Source organism: Phacochoerus africanus, chromosome 7, assembly GCF_016906955.1.
Source record: "Phacochoerus africanus isolate WHEZ1 chromosome 7, ROS_Pafr_v1, whole genome shotgun sequence".
In the NCBI taxonomy this organism is placed as follows: domain Eukaryota; kingdom Metazoa; phylum Chordata; class Mammalia; order Artiodactyla; family Suidae; genus Phacochoerus; species Phacochoerus africanus.
Genome location: NC_062550.1, coordinates 105,502,633 through 105,521,230, shown reverse-complemented (window position 1 = coordinate 105,521,230; position 18,598 = coordinate 105,502,633). Strand labels below are relative to the sequence as shown.

At 39.5% G+C, this 18,598-nt stretch overlaps 1 protein-coding gene across 1 annotated transcript in view; it reads right to left on the bottom strand.

Moving 5' to 3' along the window:
• Positions 1-446: 446 nt before the first annotated feature.
• PAWR (pro-apoptotic WT1 regulator) overlaps positions 447-18,598 on the bottom strand; it is a 105,493-nt gene continuing 87,341 nt past the window's right edge. The window contains exons 5-7 of the mRNA XM_047788369.1: positions 9,503-9,650; positions 7,436-7,540; positions 447-5,222 (exon numbers count right to left, since the gene is read on the bottom strand). Coding sequence (XP_047644325.1) covers positions 5,136-5,222; positions 7,436-7,540; positions 9,503-9,650 — 340 coding nt within the window. The 3' untranslated portion in view covers positions 447-5,135. The remainder of the gene's footprint in view (positions 5,223-7,435; positions 7,541-9,502; positions 9,651-18,598) is intronic.

The window sequence follows — 18,598 nt, the reverse complement described above, 5'->3', positions numbered from 1 at the left end:
TTACTCAGAAAACACAGACCGGATTTGTACATTCCCAGACCGCTCACTTGTCTTTTCGAACCACGAGGGACCTGCGAGTCTCCAAGCGCCATCGGACCTCTCGGATGACAGAGGGCATTTTGACTTGAGAAATTAGTTGTGTCGTTTCAAAACACAAAACAACGAAAACCTGAACGTGTGCACACTTTCTCACCCGAAAGGCTCCACCACGAGGGGCTTTTCGAACAAGTGAGAAAGATCTTCTCAATGCTATATTTTCGTTTTTTAGAACATCATTCTCTACAATGACACGCTACATACCGATTCTAAAGTACTGCACGCTGTTTTCAGGAAGAGGCACAAAAGTTAATTACAATATTAGCATTATCCTTTAAGCTTCAAAAGTAAAACTCATGGTCAGGATTTTACTAATAGCACAGAAAAGAAAAAATAACCAGTATTAAAAATTAAATGAAAATTTACTTTTTTATTGAGTATTTATTATTTTACATGCAGAGCACATTAAAAGTGAATCTATGTCACAGTGACTACCCCAGAGAAAAACTATGCAGTGGGAACTAAGAACGCTGTCTACACAATACTAATGTGATCAATAAATTATCCAGATGTTTCTCTACAAATATTTGGATTACCTGAATTAGCTCATTTTTTCAACAAAACGGTAAATTTTAGCTTTCATGTGGTAGCAGTAGCCATCTGGTATTTAAATTTAGTAGAAAAGCATAATAATAAAACCCTGAAGAGCAGAGTCAAATCTTTCAAGAGACAAGTTCACCAAAAAAAGGTAATACACATCTATTATGTATCCAGAGGGGGAAACAAAAGAAAACAGGCACGTAATAAATGTCCCTCAAGTGAGCACCACTAACATTCTATTACTAACAAAGCGACTGCCAGCATGCGAACGGTTTATTAGCCTTAAATACCTAAAACAAACCAGTCATCAATAATACATACAGAAAAGCTAACAGAAAATCACATTTGAATACCACCCACAGGTTGGTGTAACTGACACACATTCAATTCTTTTTACTTCAGGATTGCTACCAAGGCCTTAAAAATGTTTTTATAATACATATTATCTAAGAGAAACATGGGAAGAGAGTCCCCAATACGCATCAGGCCTTTCACCCATCATTCAGTTAAATGCCGCCGCAAATTAAACAGTACCTCTTAACCAAACCGAAACTACAATGGCTGGATAATTAATACAAAACGAATACTTGTGAATGAACTGTTGAGATTAGATCAGCTAATGCTACTTGAGAGAGCACTCTTAAGACAGCACTGACACACCCTGTACAGACTGCAATGCCAGACGGAAGTGCTGGCCCATGTCTGTTCTTCAAACATTTCTGTATTATCTACAACCGTAGAGAGTTTACTAATAAATACTTGCTGAAAGACTAAGTAAGCATGAGAACTTAACATCACCCCCTCAAACGTATTTCTCACACACTCACATGTAAGTATTTGGGGTGGAGTGGGGCTTATGACTAACATGCTGTGAGATTTCAGCTAAGTAAAATAAAAAACCCATAAAGGCTCAGGGTTTTGCCAGGCAGTGGGTGAAGTCTTTCCATTGGGGATGAATCAACCAGAGGCTGAGGAGAAAACCTAACAGCAGGGGAGGGAAGTGCCTTTGCTGATGGACCTGACGAGCAGAACACTTCCTATGAGCACTGTGTTTTCAGTACACTGAAACAAGAAAGTGTCACTGGTTCGCACATAAGGAGTAAGGAGCACAAGCTGTAACCCTCACCAGTGGGAGGGCCTTTGTTTATGAGAGGAGCGTTCCAAGACGTCAAGGTTACTGTTACACACCAGCAACGGTTCGGACACAGCAACAGAACATTTACCAAAGTTCTGACTCCTGAATGCTAGCTCCTTCTGAATACATCCGCCCCAGGGCACACCTGGTGTGTTTGGTGTTTCGTACCACGTGATGAAAATACAGCCCGAATCTTGTAACAGGTCCTCAACGTCGTCATGGACAGTTATTAAACAAGTGTGGACACTGCTCGAGCCAACAAGCACTGCGTCAAGATGAGAGCACTGCCGAGAAGACGAAAGGCGACTGTCCCCGTACATACGAGTATCGTCCAGGGCATCAGACTCACCACCAAGCCCGAGGTCCTTCCCAGTTGTGCTTTCCCGTGTTGAACATGGGGACGTGTTATTACACTGACTCGCATGACTTCCCACAAAGTATTAGTGGACTCAAAAACTTGCGTTTTAATTTCTAATTCTAAAAATCCAGATTAATCCAGAAAACATGAACCACATGGAAGTGAGGTAGGTTTTTCACCTTAAGAAGACATTGCTTCCTACTGCAATTAAAAGGTTACTTAAAAAGATACATTTCTCCATGTATCTACCCCTGATAGTTAATTTTTTGTTTTAAACTCCTTGAGCATGTATGACAACATTAATCTATTATATTTAGCGAATTCCCTTAGAAATACACACCTTCAAGCCTTCCTCTTCCTCTCTAAAGGCAACTGTAGTGCAGTGAAAGTAATAACAATTCTAGAAAAATGAAAGAAAGATCACCTCACGCACGGCAGAAATCAAGGAAGCAAGTCGTGGTCGTTTTAAAGGCAACAGACTTATTGTTTTGAAAATAATATAATGAACACTTTAGAACTTTGGATATGCTTTATTATGCCACAAATTCCCAGGAGATATAAGAAATAGTATTTCTCAATGGGCCTAATAATCTTACAAATACTAGCACTTTATTGACAATTGCCAAGTCTTTTTTAAGGTAGTACAATCTTTTTAAAAATCTCAATGCTTTTCATACGTTTTAAAGGGAAATTATAGCAGATTCTACTTTATTCTTCAATATTCAGTGTGCAAACCTATGTGTGTGTAAATACACATTTTAAGGACGGGAGGGAGGACGGCACAGGAAGTGCTCTGCCTGAGTTGTCAGGCTCCCGTACTTTCACTAGGTACCGTTATTACCAAAGACGACTGTCAGAAATGTTCCTATTAAACTGAAATAAAAGAAAAACTGCAAAATAGCTCAGTCTCTAAAAGCATTAATTGCTGGTACAGTTTTAAAGAGGGAAATGAAATACTCTTTTTACTTACATTTGGGTTAAACAGAAAATTCAAAATAGCCTCTCTGATTGAAAAACCAGTGCTCTGACATATTTTAAGGCTGGATGTTGACATCATCTGCACAACAGGCAAAGTGTGGCTGGGAAACTACATATTTCTGCCATACACCTAAGGGTAAGGATGAGGGCCTCGCAGCCAAAGGAGGTGACTTTAATACGCAAGCAGCTGATCACTGGGGATGTTCTCCAAGAAGGATGTCTTCATGCAGTAACTCTACAACGGTACCAAGTCTGGTAATCTACCACTCGACTTTGCGGTAAATATATACGACACATGTGAACTTCTCCAGGGACCAGTTAGTTAAGTAAATAAACTCAATGCTGAAAAATGCCCATAGCTAAAATGTTAATTTCAGGGTTTCCAATGGAAGATACAGAAAAAAAGAGGCAAGGGTAGCTGTTTCCAAATCTAAGTTATGATCAAAATCATCAGATGCTGATGCCTAGATAGATATCAACCTAAGCCCATCTAGAAGCTATAACCCGGGAATTCTTTTTAAGCAACCCAAGTGATTCTGATGATCAGTCAAGGGTGAAACTTTGAAGGGTGGCGGGGTTTCTGGGGAAGGGGTGGGCAATAGGTTACTGCAGAGAGTTTGAGAATTCAACATCTGATGGTTATCATTTACTTGGCATTTTTCCAACTATCTCACCTTTCCTTATTTTTCTAACAGTGAATAATGAAGGGGCTTAACTCTTAAAAGAAAGAGTCAGTAGTGCACCCCAAATGGATTTTACGATGTTTGTGTCATTTACATACATTAATTGGATAAAAGGGTACCAGTATACTGCTTGAGACTCAACTACCAGGCAGGCATTCCTTAGAGTATTTTAAAGAAAAAGGTCTCCTTACTCAACATGAAAATATAATTAAAACAAGTATAAACACTATTGATATTTAATAGAAGAGAATTTGTGTAATTATTCAAAAACAATTGTCTTTAAAAATCCAATGCTAGGAAGGAAAACCCTTAAATTTGAGGTAGGGGAATAATTCTCTCATGAGAATAACTGTGTCACAGTTTTATTCTCCAAGTTCGAAATTAAGTGTCTCAGTGTTATTTCTGTTTATGTACTGTTTTGCTACTATATAAACGTTTTAAGTATGGATAAATGTTTTGGTTTTTATTTTAATGCATACGGTAATTAAAATATGGATTTTTTTTCTTATACATTGAAACTGCTGTACACATGCTCTAGGCTTGATGAATAAACAACTTTTAAAATACCCCATGTTCACTAGTAAACCTTGGTATAATTAAAAAAAGGTAGTACCTACATAAGAAATTTTACATAAAAATTACAATTGTATGTTTTTCAGAAGTCAAAGTGATTTTAAATTTTTTCAATATTTGAATACAAAATAGTATATTTTAATTTACTATATAGCACAATTCAAGTATTATCTTAAATCGTATATTTAGCCAACTAGTACATGATATTAAGTGACTTTTTTATAATACCTTTCCTTTTTAAAGATGACTGTTATACAAAATAGTGTGATTCTGTGTTCCTCTAAATTGCTTAGAGTAAGTTGAAGGAACAAATGACAGGAGACAAAGTCGTTTATGAGTAAATCAACATATAAAAGGTTTCACACATTAGTGATACGGCATTTGCAGGTAACCCTCCCAAAGTATTTGAATTCATGTAAACAAAGACTATGTGTATTTTTAGGGGAGGAAAATGCACTACCATAGGTGAAATATGTTCCGATGGTTGTGACTTTAAACCGTATATTGTCTGAATACCACACAAAACCAAAAGAGGCATAACCTACCAGTTTAACAACTAAAAGATGTTACTTATCCATGAAATACAAGGTTGATATTTTTTAAAACTGATAATGAAAAAGAAACAGTTTGAAAATAAACATCCACTGTTTTCTAGAAATAAATATACATACTTAGTTTACTGCATTACAGCATAGGAATATTGTCCTAGCATTAACCATAACATTCAATCAGTAGTTTTAAACATTTTTTCCCACACTGAGCCTTGAATCTTCTACCTTGTTAGCTGCCCAACGACTTTCAAAAGAGTTTTATTCTCCTGCTTAAGTTGTTCGTTTTCATCTTCTATGTCATCTAGGTCCTTAAGAAAACAAAAAGGAAAATAATACGTGAGTTTTTAAAATATGTAAAAACATTCTAAAATGGAGGGAAAAAACACGTTAAAAATGCACGTTCTAAGATAACGCATTCAGGCGATGAATCTGGAAACTAGGGAGGGCTAGTTCTCGAAACAACTTTAGATGCACTACACCCACCTAAAGGCAGCATCTCTCTATTCCATCCGTATCATGAAAACATCGGCCAGCTTTTGCCAGATCTTACAGTTTTTAAATTGAAAGAGAAGTCAGAAATTAGAACTCTTTCTTGTGAATCACCCAAGTTTTAATCAATATAAATAACTTGTTGGTTAAACACAAAGCCCTCCTTCCCCAAATTGAGGGCTAAATACATAGACAGTCAATACGAGGCCTGGGGCCTTAGACTGCGACCCTGTGGCAAATCCGGCACCCCAAAGACCCAAGTCCAAGCTCTGAATACACTCCTACCACCTTGGGTGATCTTTAACACGGGTGCCCGTTCGGGGGCAAGAATTTGGGGAGGTGACAGAATTGAGGCCGACAGAAAAGGAGGTCTAGGGGTTACAGAGCTGACCTGGTTGAATTCATACTAGGCTTCTCTGTGGCATTTATTTAAGAGGAGGGCTTTTGAGTTTAGAAGAAAATGTGAAAGCTACTAAACTAGGTAATAACCCTCCGGCTTTCAAGTGGTCTGATTCCAGCTCTATGTGCCCTATACCAATCCTAGTGCCATATACACAACCATTTCGTAAATACAAAAATGATCCACTCTAAGTCTTCTAAGTAGAAGAAATACTATTTCAAGGCAGATTATTTCCTGATGGTTGGAAAAGCAGACATTTGTAAATTTATCCTTGCAATTCAAAACACTAAACTTGGAGAAATCAGTTTGAATTCTAAGTGTGCTATTGGATAGCAGCATTCTGATCCACTGCGTATACCGTCTTTGGACACCTAGGTTAAATGGTTTTAAAATGTACAAGCACAAAGAATTTGTATTTACTCACAAACTAAGTGCACGCTGTTAGGAAACTAATTTGTTGAAAACAACAATACTAAAGATATGCGATTCCTAAAATTACTACAACTGAGACCTAAGATTTAGAATGAAATGATAAAATATATTCATATATCATTACAACATTTTAAAAACTCTGTAAGGGCAGGGGTTTTATTATTCTTTTTAATGTACCTAGTGCTTAATACACCACAGACATAAAAAGTATCTGTGAATTTTATTAAATCTTATTCTAGAACCAGGAGAGGAATGCCAGTCTTCTGAACAAAGATGAAAGGCAGACCATAAGAGCACAAGAGCTTACTTGGAATTAAGGTTCTCGAACACTTGGGCACCGAATGCCGGCTCCGCAGGCTACTGTGTGATGACCACACGCGGCCTGGAGCGGGTCAACTCTGGGTTTCCGTGTCCTCAGCTACAACCTATGCTCAGCCTTCGAGCTGGATGAGAATGAGTCTGCACATAACGAAGCTTTTTCTATTTTCTCTTCTTTTAGCATCAGAGTGAAGACTAGGTTAGGAATTTGTTTCTTTTTTTTCTGAAGTAAACTTCTTTCTTCCCTCCAGCTTATGGAAAGCCTTCTCAAAAGCAGAATTACAAAATCTCTTTGCATTACCATTACCTAAGTAAGGCCTAGCATTAATACCTGGTTCAGCAGGGAATAAATCCCAGGGCTAAAAGCAAAAGTTATGGAATTCCTGCTATGGCACAATGGGATTGGCGGCATCTCGGGAGCGCTAGGACACAGGTTCAGTCCCAGGCCTGGCGTAGTGGATCTGGCTGCAGCGCAGGTCACACGTGTGGCTTGGATCTGATCCCTGGCCAGGGAACAACACGTGCCCCAGTGGGGTCATACGGAGTTTCTTATGGCAACACAGTAGCAATTTTAGTTTTTCACTGAGGGGACTCTGCGATACTACCCTTTCCTGCGTGGAGCTCAGCAAGCTGCCTCTTACCTCCAGATTCCAGAACAAATCCATTCGCTGGTCCATCCCCAAAGAATTAATACTAAGTAAACATAACTGGTAACTGGCCAGAAGAAGTCAGTGTATGGAATGAAATGATGGTTCTGACCACCATAAATTACTACTGCATTAACAAAAGAACTAAATAAAATTAATTTCTTCATATTTACATATTGTCATCCAATTGCTAGGAAAAAAGGAAACCATGAAACTGAAATATGTGAATACTCACTCTATTTAACAAATCAATTTCCTCTTTAAGTTTTCCGATCATTTCCTCCTTATCTTGCATTAGTCTCACAAGTCTTAGATTTTCTTGTCTTTCTCTTACAACTTCCTGGTAGACACAGTGACAAAGAATTAATTGGGCAGTAACGGGTTGTTTATAATTTTAAATAGCACACACCTGCCAAGTTTGGTGAAGCACTTTAGATACATGAAGATTTCCAAGCAATTTCTTTCCCATCAATTTCTTAAGTCACTTGGTGAGGGAAGGAGAAACCCATCCTACACCCTAGCTCACGGCAACGCCGGATCCTTAAACCACTGAGTGAGGCCAGGGATCGAACCCGCAACCTCATGGTTCCCAGTCGGATTCGTTTCCGCTGTGCCACGACGGGAACTCCCAATGACTTTAGCTCTTTAGCTTATCACCACCATTACTGATAAAATACCTTATTACTTAATGAATAATACCTTGTTGGAGGACATGCAAAATTGTTATTAAAAATAAAAGGTTTAAGAAAAGGAGACAGCTCTATGGAAAACTAAACAGAAAAATAATGATCCTTCATTTTCCTTTTGGCTCTGCCCCTTAACAGACAACAGATAAAATGCAGGAATGGAAAATGATTATTGGTTTTTATTTTATTTTATTTTGCTTAAAACACATATTTTTCAAAGAAATCTTATTTAGAATACAGGACCTTGAGCTTAATTAGCCACCTTGGGGGCAAAAGAGAAGCAGAACTGAAAAGATCTTGCCCAGAACTTGGCTTCTTTCTCACTCACCCTCAGAGGAAAGCAGCCAGCCAGCCTCACTCATGAGCTGCTGCCAACTACCAGCAACTCAATCCTAATTCTCGTGGAACTTTAAAGCCTTTTGGAAGAATCCCCTTGAACACTATTATATTATGTATTCCTTAAAGGTTTTCACTTAAACCCACAAAGACTAGCTTTAAAGCTCAAATATGAACTAAAAAAAATGTTATAAAAAGAAATAAATTTTTAAATTCAATCTCTACACAAAACAGTCTTTAGCCGTTCCCAGCGTGGCACAGTGGAAACGAATCCCACTAGGAACCATGGGGTTGCGGGCTCGACCTCTGGCCTCACTCAGCAGGTTAACGATCCGGCGTTGCCATGAGCTGCGATAAAAGTCGCAGACGAGGCTCAGATCCCGCACTGCTGTGGCTGTAGTGTAGACCAGCAGCTGTAGCTCCAATTAGACCCCTAGCCTGGGAATCTCCCATGCCCAGGGAGCAGCCCTAGAAAAACAAACAAACAAAAACTTTATATCACAGGGAATAATTTAAATTTAGCAAACTAAAACACACTTTCAACAATCAGAAAGCAGTTTGGCACTAGTATCAATTTCAGGCGTTCCCTCGTGGCCTGGAGGGTTAAGGACCCAGCATTGTCACTGCTGTAGCTCTGGGTTTGATCCCTGGTCCAGAAGTTCCACATGCCACAAACTTGAGAACCCATGATCCATAAACTAGTGCCAATATTCATTCGCAATGTTCTCAAAGACGCTCCTAAACAGGTTTACTCTTGACCTTGTTTCCAACACCACAGAGGCTCTAGGCTCTAACTGAGAACCCGGAAGAAAGTCTACAATCCCTACACATGGTATAATAAACACAAAACAGCACTCGGTGCCACTACAGACATCTGCATGTCAAAGGCAAAGCTTGTTCTCAACGGATTAAAGACAGCATTTGGCAGAATGAGAGTATCCATTATACACTAAAGGAGGACGTGAAGCAGCTCTGTTTCTAGACGCTTTAACATGAGTGTAGCCGGGGAGAAGAGCACTAAGGAAGTGAGAAAATGCTAAGCTACTGGGCACCTAACAAATGCGTAATTAAGGCAGGGACTCAACGCTGCTGACGACACAGGAAGTACCAACTGCCATCAAGGGCATCTTTTCATTACTATTCCTCACTCACCTCCCTGCCTGGCACTCTCTCTTCCTTGCACATTTCTATTCATTTTCTCTCTCAGCTGCTATGAAAGTGTAGAAGGAATCCTCGTGGCATATCAGTTTTATAAATCTTAAATAATTTGTAACTCATACCTTTTCAAGATCTTCAATTTTCTTTTCCAATGTGCTACTTGAGACCAAATTACCTGAAGCGTTTGCATCCCTGTTATACCTGCTGAACCCGCTTCTATCTGCTCGGGAATATCTGCTTGAGGCGTCTTCTTCAGAGGCAGTGGTTGTGCTATGGAAATAAAAAAGACAAAAATTTTAAAAAAAGACCTGCTATTCAGCAAGAAGAGTGCCAAGAGCATTTTCTACTCACCACAAACAATTATCGCTCCCTTGAAGACAAATGTTTCTAACAGCCAACTTGTTTATACTATGGAAATTAATCATTAGTCCAACACAATAAAAAAAATTCCTTCTTCTGACAAATACCTACTGCGTAGCTGCAAAGGACCAGACACTACTCCGAGCGCTGCAGATAGAACAGGAAACACACACATGGAAACATGGGCTCTGAACTTAGGAGCTTTCAGTGTAACAGCAATATAACCAATTACAATAAAGCAAGAAAAACCATCGCCATCAGGTAAGTACAGGCTATTATGAAAACTACGGCAGACAACCGAATGCAGACCATCTATAGTGAGGAAACACTTTCTTTTTCCTTTTATTTAAAAATTCCATTACATCACAGACCAATCCTTTGGTAAGATCAAATAGAAATAAACTGGAAAAAAATACAAGTAAAAAAGGCCATACAAAATACAAGCCCAAATGTTTTGTTAGATTCAGACCCATAAAATTATATTTCGATAACAGGAAAAACAGAAGAAAAAGAAGAGAATTCATAAAACTGCATCATTTTCTTTCTTTCTTTCTTTCTTTCTTTTTTTTTTTTTTGGCCACACCTGCAGCATACACAAGTTCTCAGGCCAGGGATCAAATTGGAGCCGCAGCTGCAACTTACACCCTAGCTGTGGCAGTGCTGGGTCTTTAACCTACTACGCCACAGCGGGAACTCCAAAGCTGCATCATCTCCTCGGAGGTATGCACATAGGCAATTACTATAGAAAACAGGCATCGCACTAGCAACTTTCGTCATTTCATAACTGCACCAGTTCGCACATTCTAAGCCAACAGCATGTTTGTCAGCATTTAAAGTCTTTAATAAATAAGCTGACTCCTTATTTTTTATATTAGTTATCTATTACTGCATTAAAAATTATGCCAAAACTTAGTGGCTTAAAACAACACAGTTATCACCTGAGAATTTCTGTTGGTCAGGAATCTGGAAGCAGATTAGGTGGGTGTTTCTGACCCAGGGTCTCTTACGGGATTTTGGTCAAGAGGCTGGTCTGAGCTACAGTCATCTGAAGGCTTGTCCCGACTGGAGAACCTGCCTGTAAGTTCGCTCACACGGGCGAAGGCAAAAGGTCTGTTTCTCGCCGGCTGTCGGCCAAAAGCCTCGGTTCCTCAGTGTGGACTGGACTGTCCGCCACAAGGCAGCCGGCTTCCAGAAAGAAAGCGATGCAGTCAAGACAGACACTGCGGCCTCCGCTCTGACCTCATCCCAGAATGACACACCATCACAGCAACCGCACGGGGAGTGTGGGGGGAGACTACACAAGGGGAAATCAGCAGGAGGAAGGGCTTTCTGGAGGCTCTTTGGGACGCTGGCCCCTAATCGAGGCTGGAGTGACGACAATGCTGATCCCACAGGCGAAGGTGCTCTGATTTGTTTCAACAGCACTACCACAGAGAACTTCCTCTCACAGGTCAATACCGACCCGAAGAGACTTTAAAGCAATTTTAGCAAGCTCAGGATATTCTTTTTTTTTTCCTTTTATAGCTGCGCCTGCAGCACACGGACGTTCCCAAGCCAGGGGCTGAACTGTAGTTGCAGCTGCAGCCTACACCACAGCCGCAGCAACAGCAGATCTGAGCTGCATCTGTGACCTACTCCACGGCTTATGGCAACACGAGATCCTTCACCCACTGAGGCCAGGCATCAAACACGCATCTTCACAGACACTATGTCAGGTTCTTAACCTGCTGAACCACAACAGGAATTCCAGGATATTCATTTTTAACTCCTAGCCCAAATGCAGAAAATTACGCTTTTAAAAATTTCTCCTTGATCCTTTATTAGTTGCCAGTTACAATCATTTCTTTATCCATCAAAATTACAGTTACGTCTAAAATAACTTTTGATGAAAAATAACAGATTCTTGATCTATTGGTTTCCTATGTGTGGGTTTTCTTTTGATGGAAAATAAAATTCAGTGCGCCTTATCAAATTTGTAAGGTATCTGATTATAACATTTTGCAAATGTGCAATACTAAAAGCATCACCTACTTAACAATATATTATGGAACCAATCATAACAACTTGAAGAAACTTTTCCCTCAAATTCCTGGCTTTCATTTTTGTCCTTTGACCATATGTAACATAGAAAATATTTGACATTCCTGGAGTTCCCGTTGTGGCTCAGTGGTTAACAAATTCGACAAGGAACCATGAGGTTGCGGGTTCGATCCCTGGCCTCACTCAGTGGGTTAAGGATCTGGTGTTGCCGTGAGCTGTGGTGTACATCGCAGACGCGGCTCGGATCCCACGTTGCTGTGGCTCTGGCGTAGGCCAGCAGCTACAGCTCCGATAAGACCCCTAGCCTGGGATCCTCTATATGCCTCAGGAGTGATCCCAGAAAAGGAAAAAAAAAAAAAATTGACATTTCTTCCTTGCATGAAATGCTAAGATTAAAAAAAAAAAAAAATGGAATGACACTATTGCATATTATAAAAGCTGGGGACCAAGCTAGTTTCTTTCTTTCTTCCCTCCTTCCTTTCTTCGTTTTATAGAGCCATACCCGAGGCATATGGAAGTTCCCAGGCTAGGGGTCAGATCAGAGCTACAGCTGCCAGCCTAAGTCACAGCAACGCAGGATCTGAGCCACGTCTGCGACCTACACCACAGCTCACGGCAACGCTGCATCCTTAACCCACTGAGTGAGGGCAGGGATTGAACCAGCATCCTCATGAATACTAGAAGGGCTCGTTACTGTTGAGCCACAATGAGAACGTTCCCAAACCAGTTTCTTCCTTTAAAAAGAAAAAAAAAAAAAAAACAAAAAAAACTGAAGTACAGTTGACTTATAAAACCTGGTTTCTTCATCTTGCAAGAACAGCGTTCATCTCAAAGGTCAAATACGTTTGCCTGAAAATTTCTTCCTGAAAATTACTGTGTACCTCAGTACACAGTAACAATTGATTGGCTCAGCTTCCAATCATTTCATTTTCTTAAGCTCAAATGTTATGTATTAGTGTTTAAGTAATTCACACTTTTAGTGCACTGTTCCTTTAGCCAAGACAGCAAGTACACTGTTTAGTTCAGCTGACATAACAAGACCTCCTCTTGGCAGGAGCAGGACACTGATTTACATTCTGAGATGAGTTGCAGCATTTTTTCCCTCTCACTGTCTCTGTATAATCAGAACATACTCCTGCAAAAGCAAAACGAAACTCCAAACTGCACTGGTTGATTTCTTAACCCTTCAAAGTTTTACATAATTCAGAGCAAGTGGTGTTTGTCAGCAAGGAAGCTGAGCAGTAATTTCTTCCTTCACGTTACTGTCACGTTAGCAAAATCAATGCGTTCATCACACTGCAACAAAAACGCCCTGCCGTGCTGGCTTGTTGAAGAGTGGGTCTTCCCATCACTAAACTGCCCCTAAATACCCAACAGACGGGCGCTGCTGGAAGCATCACATGAACCACGTTCTTCCCGCAGATTCGTCCAACACCTCCAAGCAAGCATTTCTGTCTTGTCATTTGTGTACAGTTTTTTAATGGTAGCAACCTGAAGTAAGACTGTAAAAGAAACTCAAAAAACACTAATAAAATACTCAATACATATGAACTCCTCAGATGTGTTTCTGTCCTTAACTGTAACAGTTTTTCTTTCAAAGAAGGCATTTGTGGTTGTGAATATAATTATGTCATGCATATAAATGTCGCTTAAATTTTGATGGTTTCATTGTCTTAACAGCCAATACATCCAAAATCATGGCAAATAATCCACTATGGTTTTAGCACTTCCTCATGAATAATTAGTGGCTAAAAACTGAACTTAACATAGGAGGGATAATACTTCCCAAGAAAACAAGTACGAACTCCTTCTGTCGTATCTCTTTGAAATTACTGCCACTGTCACGCTGAGAAAACATTTTATCTATTCTTATTTTTTTTTAAAGGTCTCATAAAACTGGTTTATCATACGTAAATAAGGACTAAAAAACAAGGAATATTTTACTTTTGAGATTTAAATAACAACAGGAGTTCCTGTCGTGGCACAGTGGAAAAGAATCCGACTAGGAACCATGGAGGTTGCGGGTTCGATCCCTGGCCTTGCTCAGTGGGTTAAGGATCTGGTGTTGCCATAAGCGGTGGTGTAGGTTGAAGACGCAGCTCGGTTCCTACGTTGCTGTGGCTCTGGTGTAGGCTGGCGGCTACAGCTCCGATTAGGCCCCTATGCTGGGAACCTCCATATGCCATGGGAGCGGCCCTCAAAAGACAAAATAATAATAATAATAGTAATAAATAATAATAACAGAAGCAGAAATTGAAAAGAATAAAGATTTTCACTTTTTATTTGTTTTATTTTGATTTAATTATTATATATTTACTCTCAAATTATTTTATTTATGGATTTATGGAACAAGAACAGGTCTGATTAAATTTAAGAGAAGTTTTTTAAGGTCAATAAATCCTTACATTTTCTTCAATTCTTCCACATTTTAGATTTTAAGTGACTAACATGAAAATAACACAAGCACAATAGAATACACGCTCTTCTCTAGCTTGCATGGTACACTGATCAAGATTAAGCATATTGTGGGCCATAAAACACACCTTTACAAATAAGAACAGAAATTATAAAATGTCCATTCTTAGGCCACAACAGATTAGACTAGAACCCAGTAACAGAAAGATAATTGGAAAATCAAAAACACCATGGAGATTAAACAACACACTTCTAAATCACACATGGAATGAAGAACTCTCAAGGGAAATTTTAAAAATTTTTGACCAAAATGAGAATGAACCCACAACATAAAATCTGTGGAAGGCAGTGAAAGCAGTCCATAGAGGGAAATTTATAGCACTGAATGCATATATCAGAAAAGAAGAAAGATTGGAAATCAATACTCTATTGATCTTCCTCAGGAAACTAGAAAAGAGCAAAAGAAATCCAAAGTAAGCAGAATAAAAGAAATAACAAGAATTAGAGCAGAAACCAATGAAACTGAAAAGAGGAAACCAATACAGAAAAAAACAATGAAGCCAAAGATATTTCTTTGAAAGTATCAATGAAATCAACGGGTCTTGAGCCAAGCTAAGAAAAAGAGAGGACAGAAATTACTAATACCACAAATGAAAGGAGTTCCCATTGTGGCTCAGCAGTAAAGAACCATGAGGATGCAGGTTTGATCCCTGGCCTCACTCAGTGGGTTAAGGATCCCATGTTGCCCATGGCTGTGGTGCAGGCTGAGCACCAACTTGACCCCTAGCTTGGGAACTTCCACATGCTGCGAGTGCAGCCCTAAAAAAAGCAAAAAAAAAAAAAGGATATGAGAGTGAGAACATCACTAAAGATTCCACGGACACTAAAATGATAATAAAGGAGTAATGTGAACAACTCTGCCCACAAATTTGATAATTTAGATGGAATGCTTCAATTCCTTGAATGATATAATCTGCCAAAACTCATGCAAGAAGAAATAGACCATCTGAATAGGCCTATACCTGTGAAAGAAATTAAATCAATAATTAATAACGCTGCAAAACAGAAAGAAAGCACCAGACCCAGACAGGTTCACTAGTGAATACTACCAAACATTTAAGGAATTTATACCAATTCTCTAAAATCTCTTTCAGAAGATAAAAGCAGAGAGAATGCCTCCTAACTCATTTTATGAGGCCTGTATACCACCTACCAAAACCAAAGACATCACAAAAACTAAAGACCAAGTTCTCTTATGAGTACTGATGCAAAATCCTCAAAAAAATCTTTGCAAATCAAATCCAAGAATGTATAAAAAGAACTGTACATCAAAACCAAGTGGAATTTAACCCAGATATTCAAGGCTGGTGCAACAGTAAAAAAACCAATTAATATAATCACATCAACTGGTTAAAGAAGAAAAAAATCACATGACCATAAACAGATGCAGAAAGATCATCTAACAAAAATCTAACACCTATACATGATAAAAAAAAAAGACAAACTAAGCACAGAAGGGAATTTCCTCATCTTGATAAAGAACAAGCGATAGAAAACCTACATCACACTCGATAGTAAGACACTCAAAACTTTCCCGATACGATCAGCAACAACCTGCACCACTCCTTTTCAGCATCTCATGGGAAGTCCTAGGAAATGCAGTAAGAAGGAACACAAGGCGTACAGACTAGGAAGGAAGAAATAATACTGTCTCTGTTCAGAGACAGTATGATCATTATGCAGAAAATTTGAAAGAGTCAACAAAAAAAAATTCTGGAATGAATAAGCAGTCAACGCAAGGATCCAACATACAAGGTTAACAGGCAAAAGTCAATCACTTTCCCACCCACTAGCAACAAGTGGAGTTGGAAGTTTCGAACATGGTATATTTACATTAACTACCTCCAAAATGAGATATTTAGCTACAAATCTAACAAAATATCCACAACATTTATATGAGGTAAACAACAAAACTCTATTGAAAGACATTGAAGAAGAACTAAATAGGAGTTCCCGTCGTGGCACAGTGGTTAACGAATCCGACTAGGAACCATGAGGCTGTGGGTTCGATCCCTGGCCTTGATCAGTGGGTTAAGGATCTGGCGTCACCGTGAGCTATGGTGTAGGTTGCAGACTCGGCTCGGATCCCACGTTGCTGTGGCTCTGACATAGGCCAGCAGCTACAGCTCCAATCTGACCCCTAGCCTGGGAACCTCCATATGCCGTGGGAGCAGCCCAAGAAATGGCAAAAAGACAAAAATAAATAAATAAATGGGAAAATATTTACTGTTAATGGATAGGAAGACTCAATATTGGCAAGACGTCACTTCTCTCCAACTTTGATTTCCCATTGATCTTCTGGCTCAATGCAAGCCTAGTCAAAATCCAAGCAAGTTATTTTGTGGCTACTGGCGAACTAATTCTAAAGGCACACAGAAAGGCAAAAGATCTAGAATAACCAACACAACATAAAAGAACAAAGTTGGAGAGTTAATGCTACCTAACCTTCAAGACCTACTATAAAACTACAATAATCAAGACAGTATGGTACCAGTGAAAGAATATACATATAGAGGAATAGAACAGCAGTGGAAGCAGAAAGAGACACACATAAGAAATCTGCAACTCATCTTGACAAAGGAGCAAAGGCAATACAATGTAGCAAAATAGTCTTTCCAACAATTGATGCCAAAACAATTAGACATATGCATGCAAAAAATGAAAATTAAGACAAAGACCTTATACCCTTAACAAAAGTTAATTCAAAATAGATCACAGGGAGTTCCCATCGTGGCACAGTGGTTAACGAATCCGACTAGGAACCATGAGGTTGCGGGTTCGATCCCTGCCCTTGCTCAGTGGGTTAAGGATCCAGCGTCACTGTGAGCTGTGGTGTAGGTTGCAGACGCGGCTCGGATCCCACATTGCTGTGTCTGTGACATAGGCCAGCAGCTACAGCTCCGATTCGACCCCTAGCCTGGGAACCTCCATATGCCGCGGGAGCGGCCCAAGAAATAGCAACAACAACAACAAAAAAGACAAAAGACAAAAAAAAAGAAAAGAAAAAAAGAAAGCAAAGGCTGAATAACTCGTTCACAGTGCTAGCTATCAGGTACAAGTGGGGCTCTCCAAATCGGTGGGTTCCACATCTAGATTCAATCGACCTGGATCAAAAAATTTAGGGAGGAAAATTCTAGAAATTTTCAAAAAATAAAATTTCTACTTACATAGCATTTACATTCTCTTAGGTATAATCTAATCTAGAGATAATTTAAGATATACAGGAGATGTGCACAGTTATATGCAAATACTGCCCCATTTCATGTAAAGGACACGAGCACCCACAGATTTTCGTACCCTCAGAGGTCCTTGACCCAATCCCTCCCATGGATATCAAGAGATGACTGTGAGCACCTTAGTGATTTTAGGTAAAACATAAATATAAACAGAAGCTCTAATGTTGTCCTTATCATATTTCGTGATCTTACGCATCCCCCCACCATGGAGATCCGTTCAGACTTCATTTAAAGGTCATGGGAAGCCCTTAAAGCAGGGAAAGTCTTAGAATCACTTTAACAAAATGCGGCAGAGATGAGCAAAACTGGAAGCAGCCAGGCCGGTTTGAAAGGCACTGTACTCAGCTCTGTAGGGGACGATGGCATCCTGGATGGGCGTGTGGTCACTGGAGCTACGCGGGAGGCACATCCACGTTTTGGGAAATGACTGGACGTAAGTGAGGAAGTGGGAAGAGAAAGAAGGGTCATCAACAGTGTCCAGACTTCTGGCTTTTGAGCAAGAACGGATCCTGCTACCAACTAATGAAATCCACTGAGTTCCACTAATTTGCTTTTGAACATGCTGAGTTTAAGATGCTTCCAAGATATCCAAAAGCAGATGCGAACGTTGTTGGTTGTGTAGGTACATAGCTAAGAAGCTGAAGTCATCAGGATAGGTGTATATGGCAACTGAAGTCATCAGAGTAAAAGAAATTTCTAGCACAAATACACAGAACGAAGAGAATAAAACCTAAGAGAGCTGAGTAACACCAACATGTAATGAACAAGTGAGGAAAGAAAGAACTACACATAAAACCGGGAAATACCAGTAAAGCGGTAGGAAAAAAATCAAAGAGGAAGGTATCACCGGAGCAGTATCATGTCATAAAAATACGTTGCAAGTATTTTAAAGACTTCTTTTCACTTGAAAAAAAAAAAAAGTCCAATTACTTGCATCAACTCCAAGATTATTCAGGTAGAAACTACACGCTTTCAACTGCAAATACCTGAAAACGTGGCTCTCTCTTAACATGTTTGTATTTGCTGGATGCACAAGCTTAGAACAGCATTTCAAAAGGTTTAACCTATTAACGACCTAAAGAAATCCTTTACATTAGGCTTGTCAAT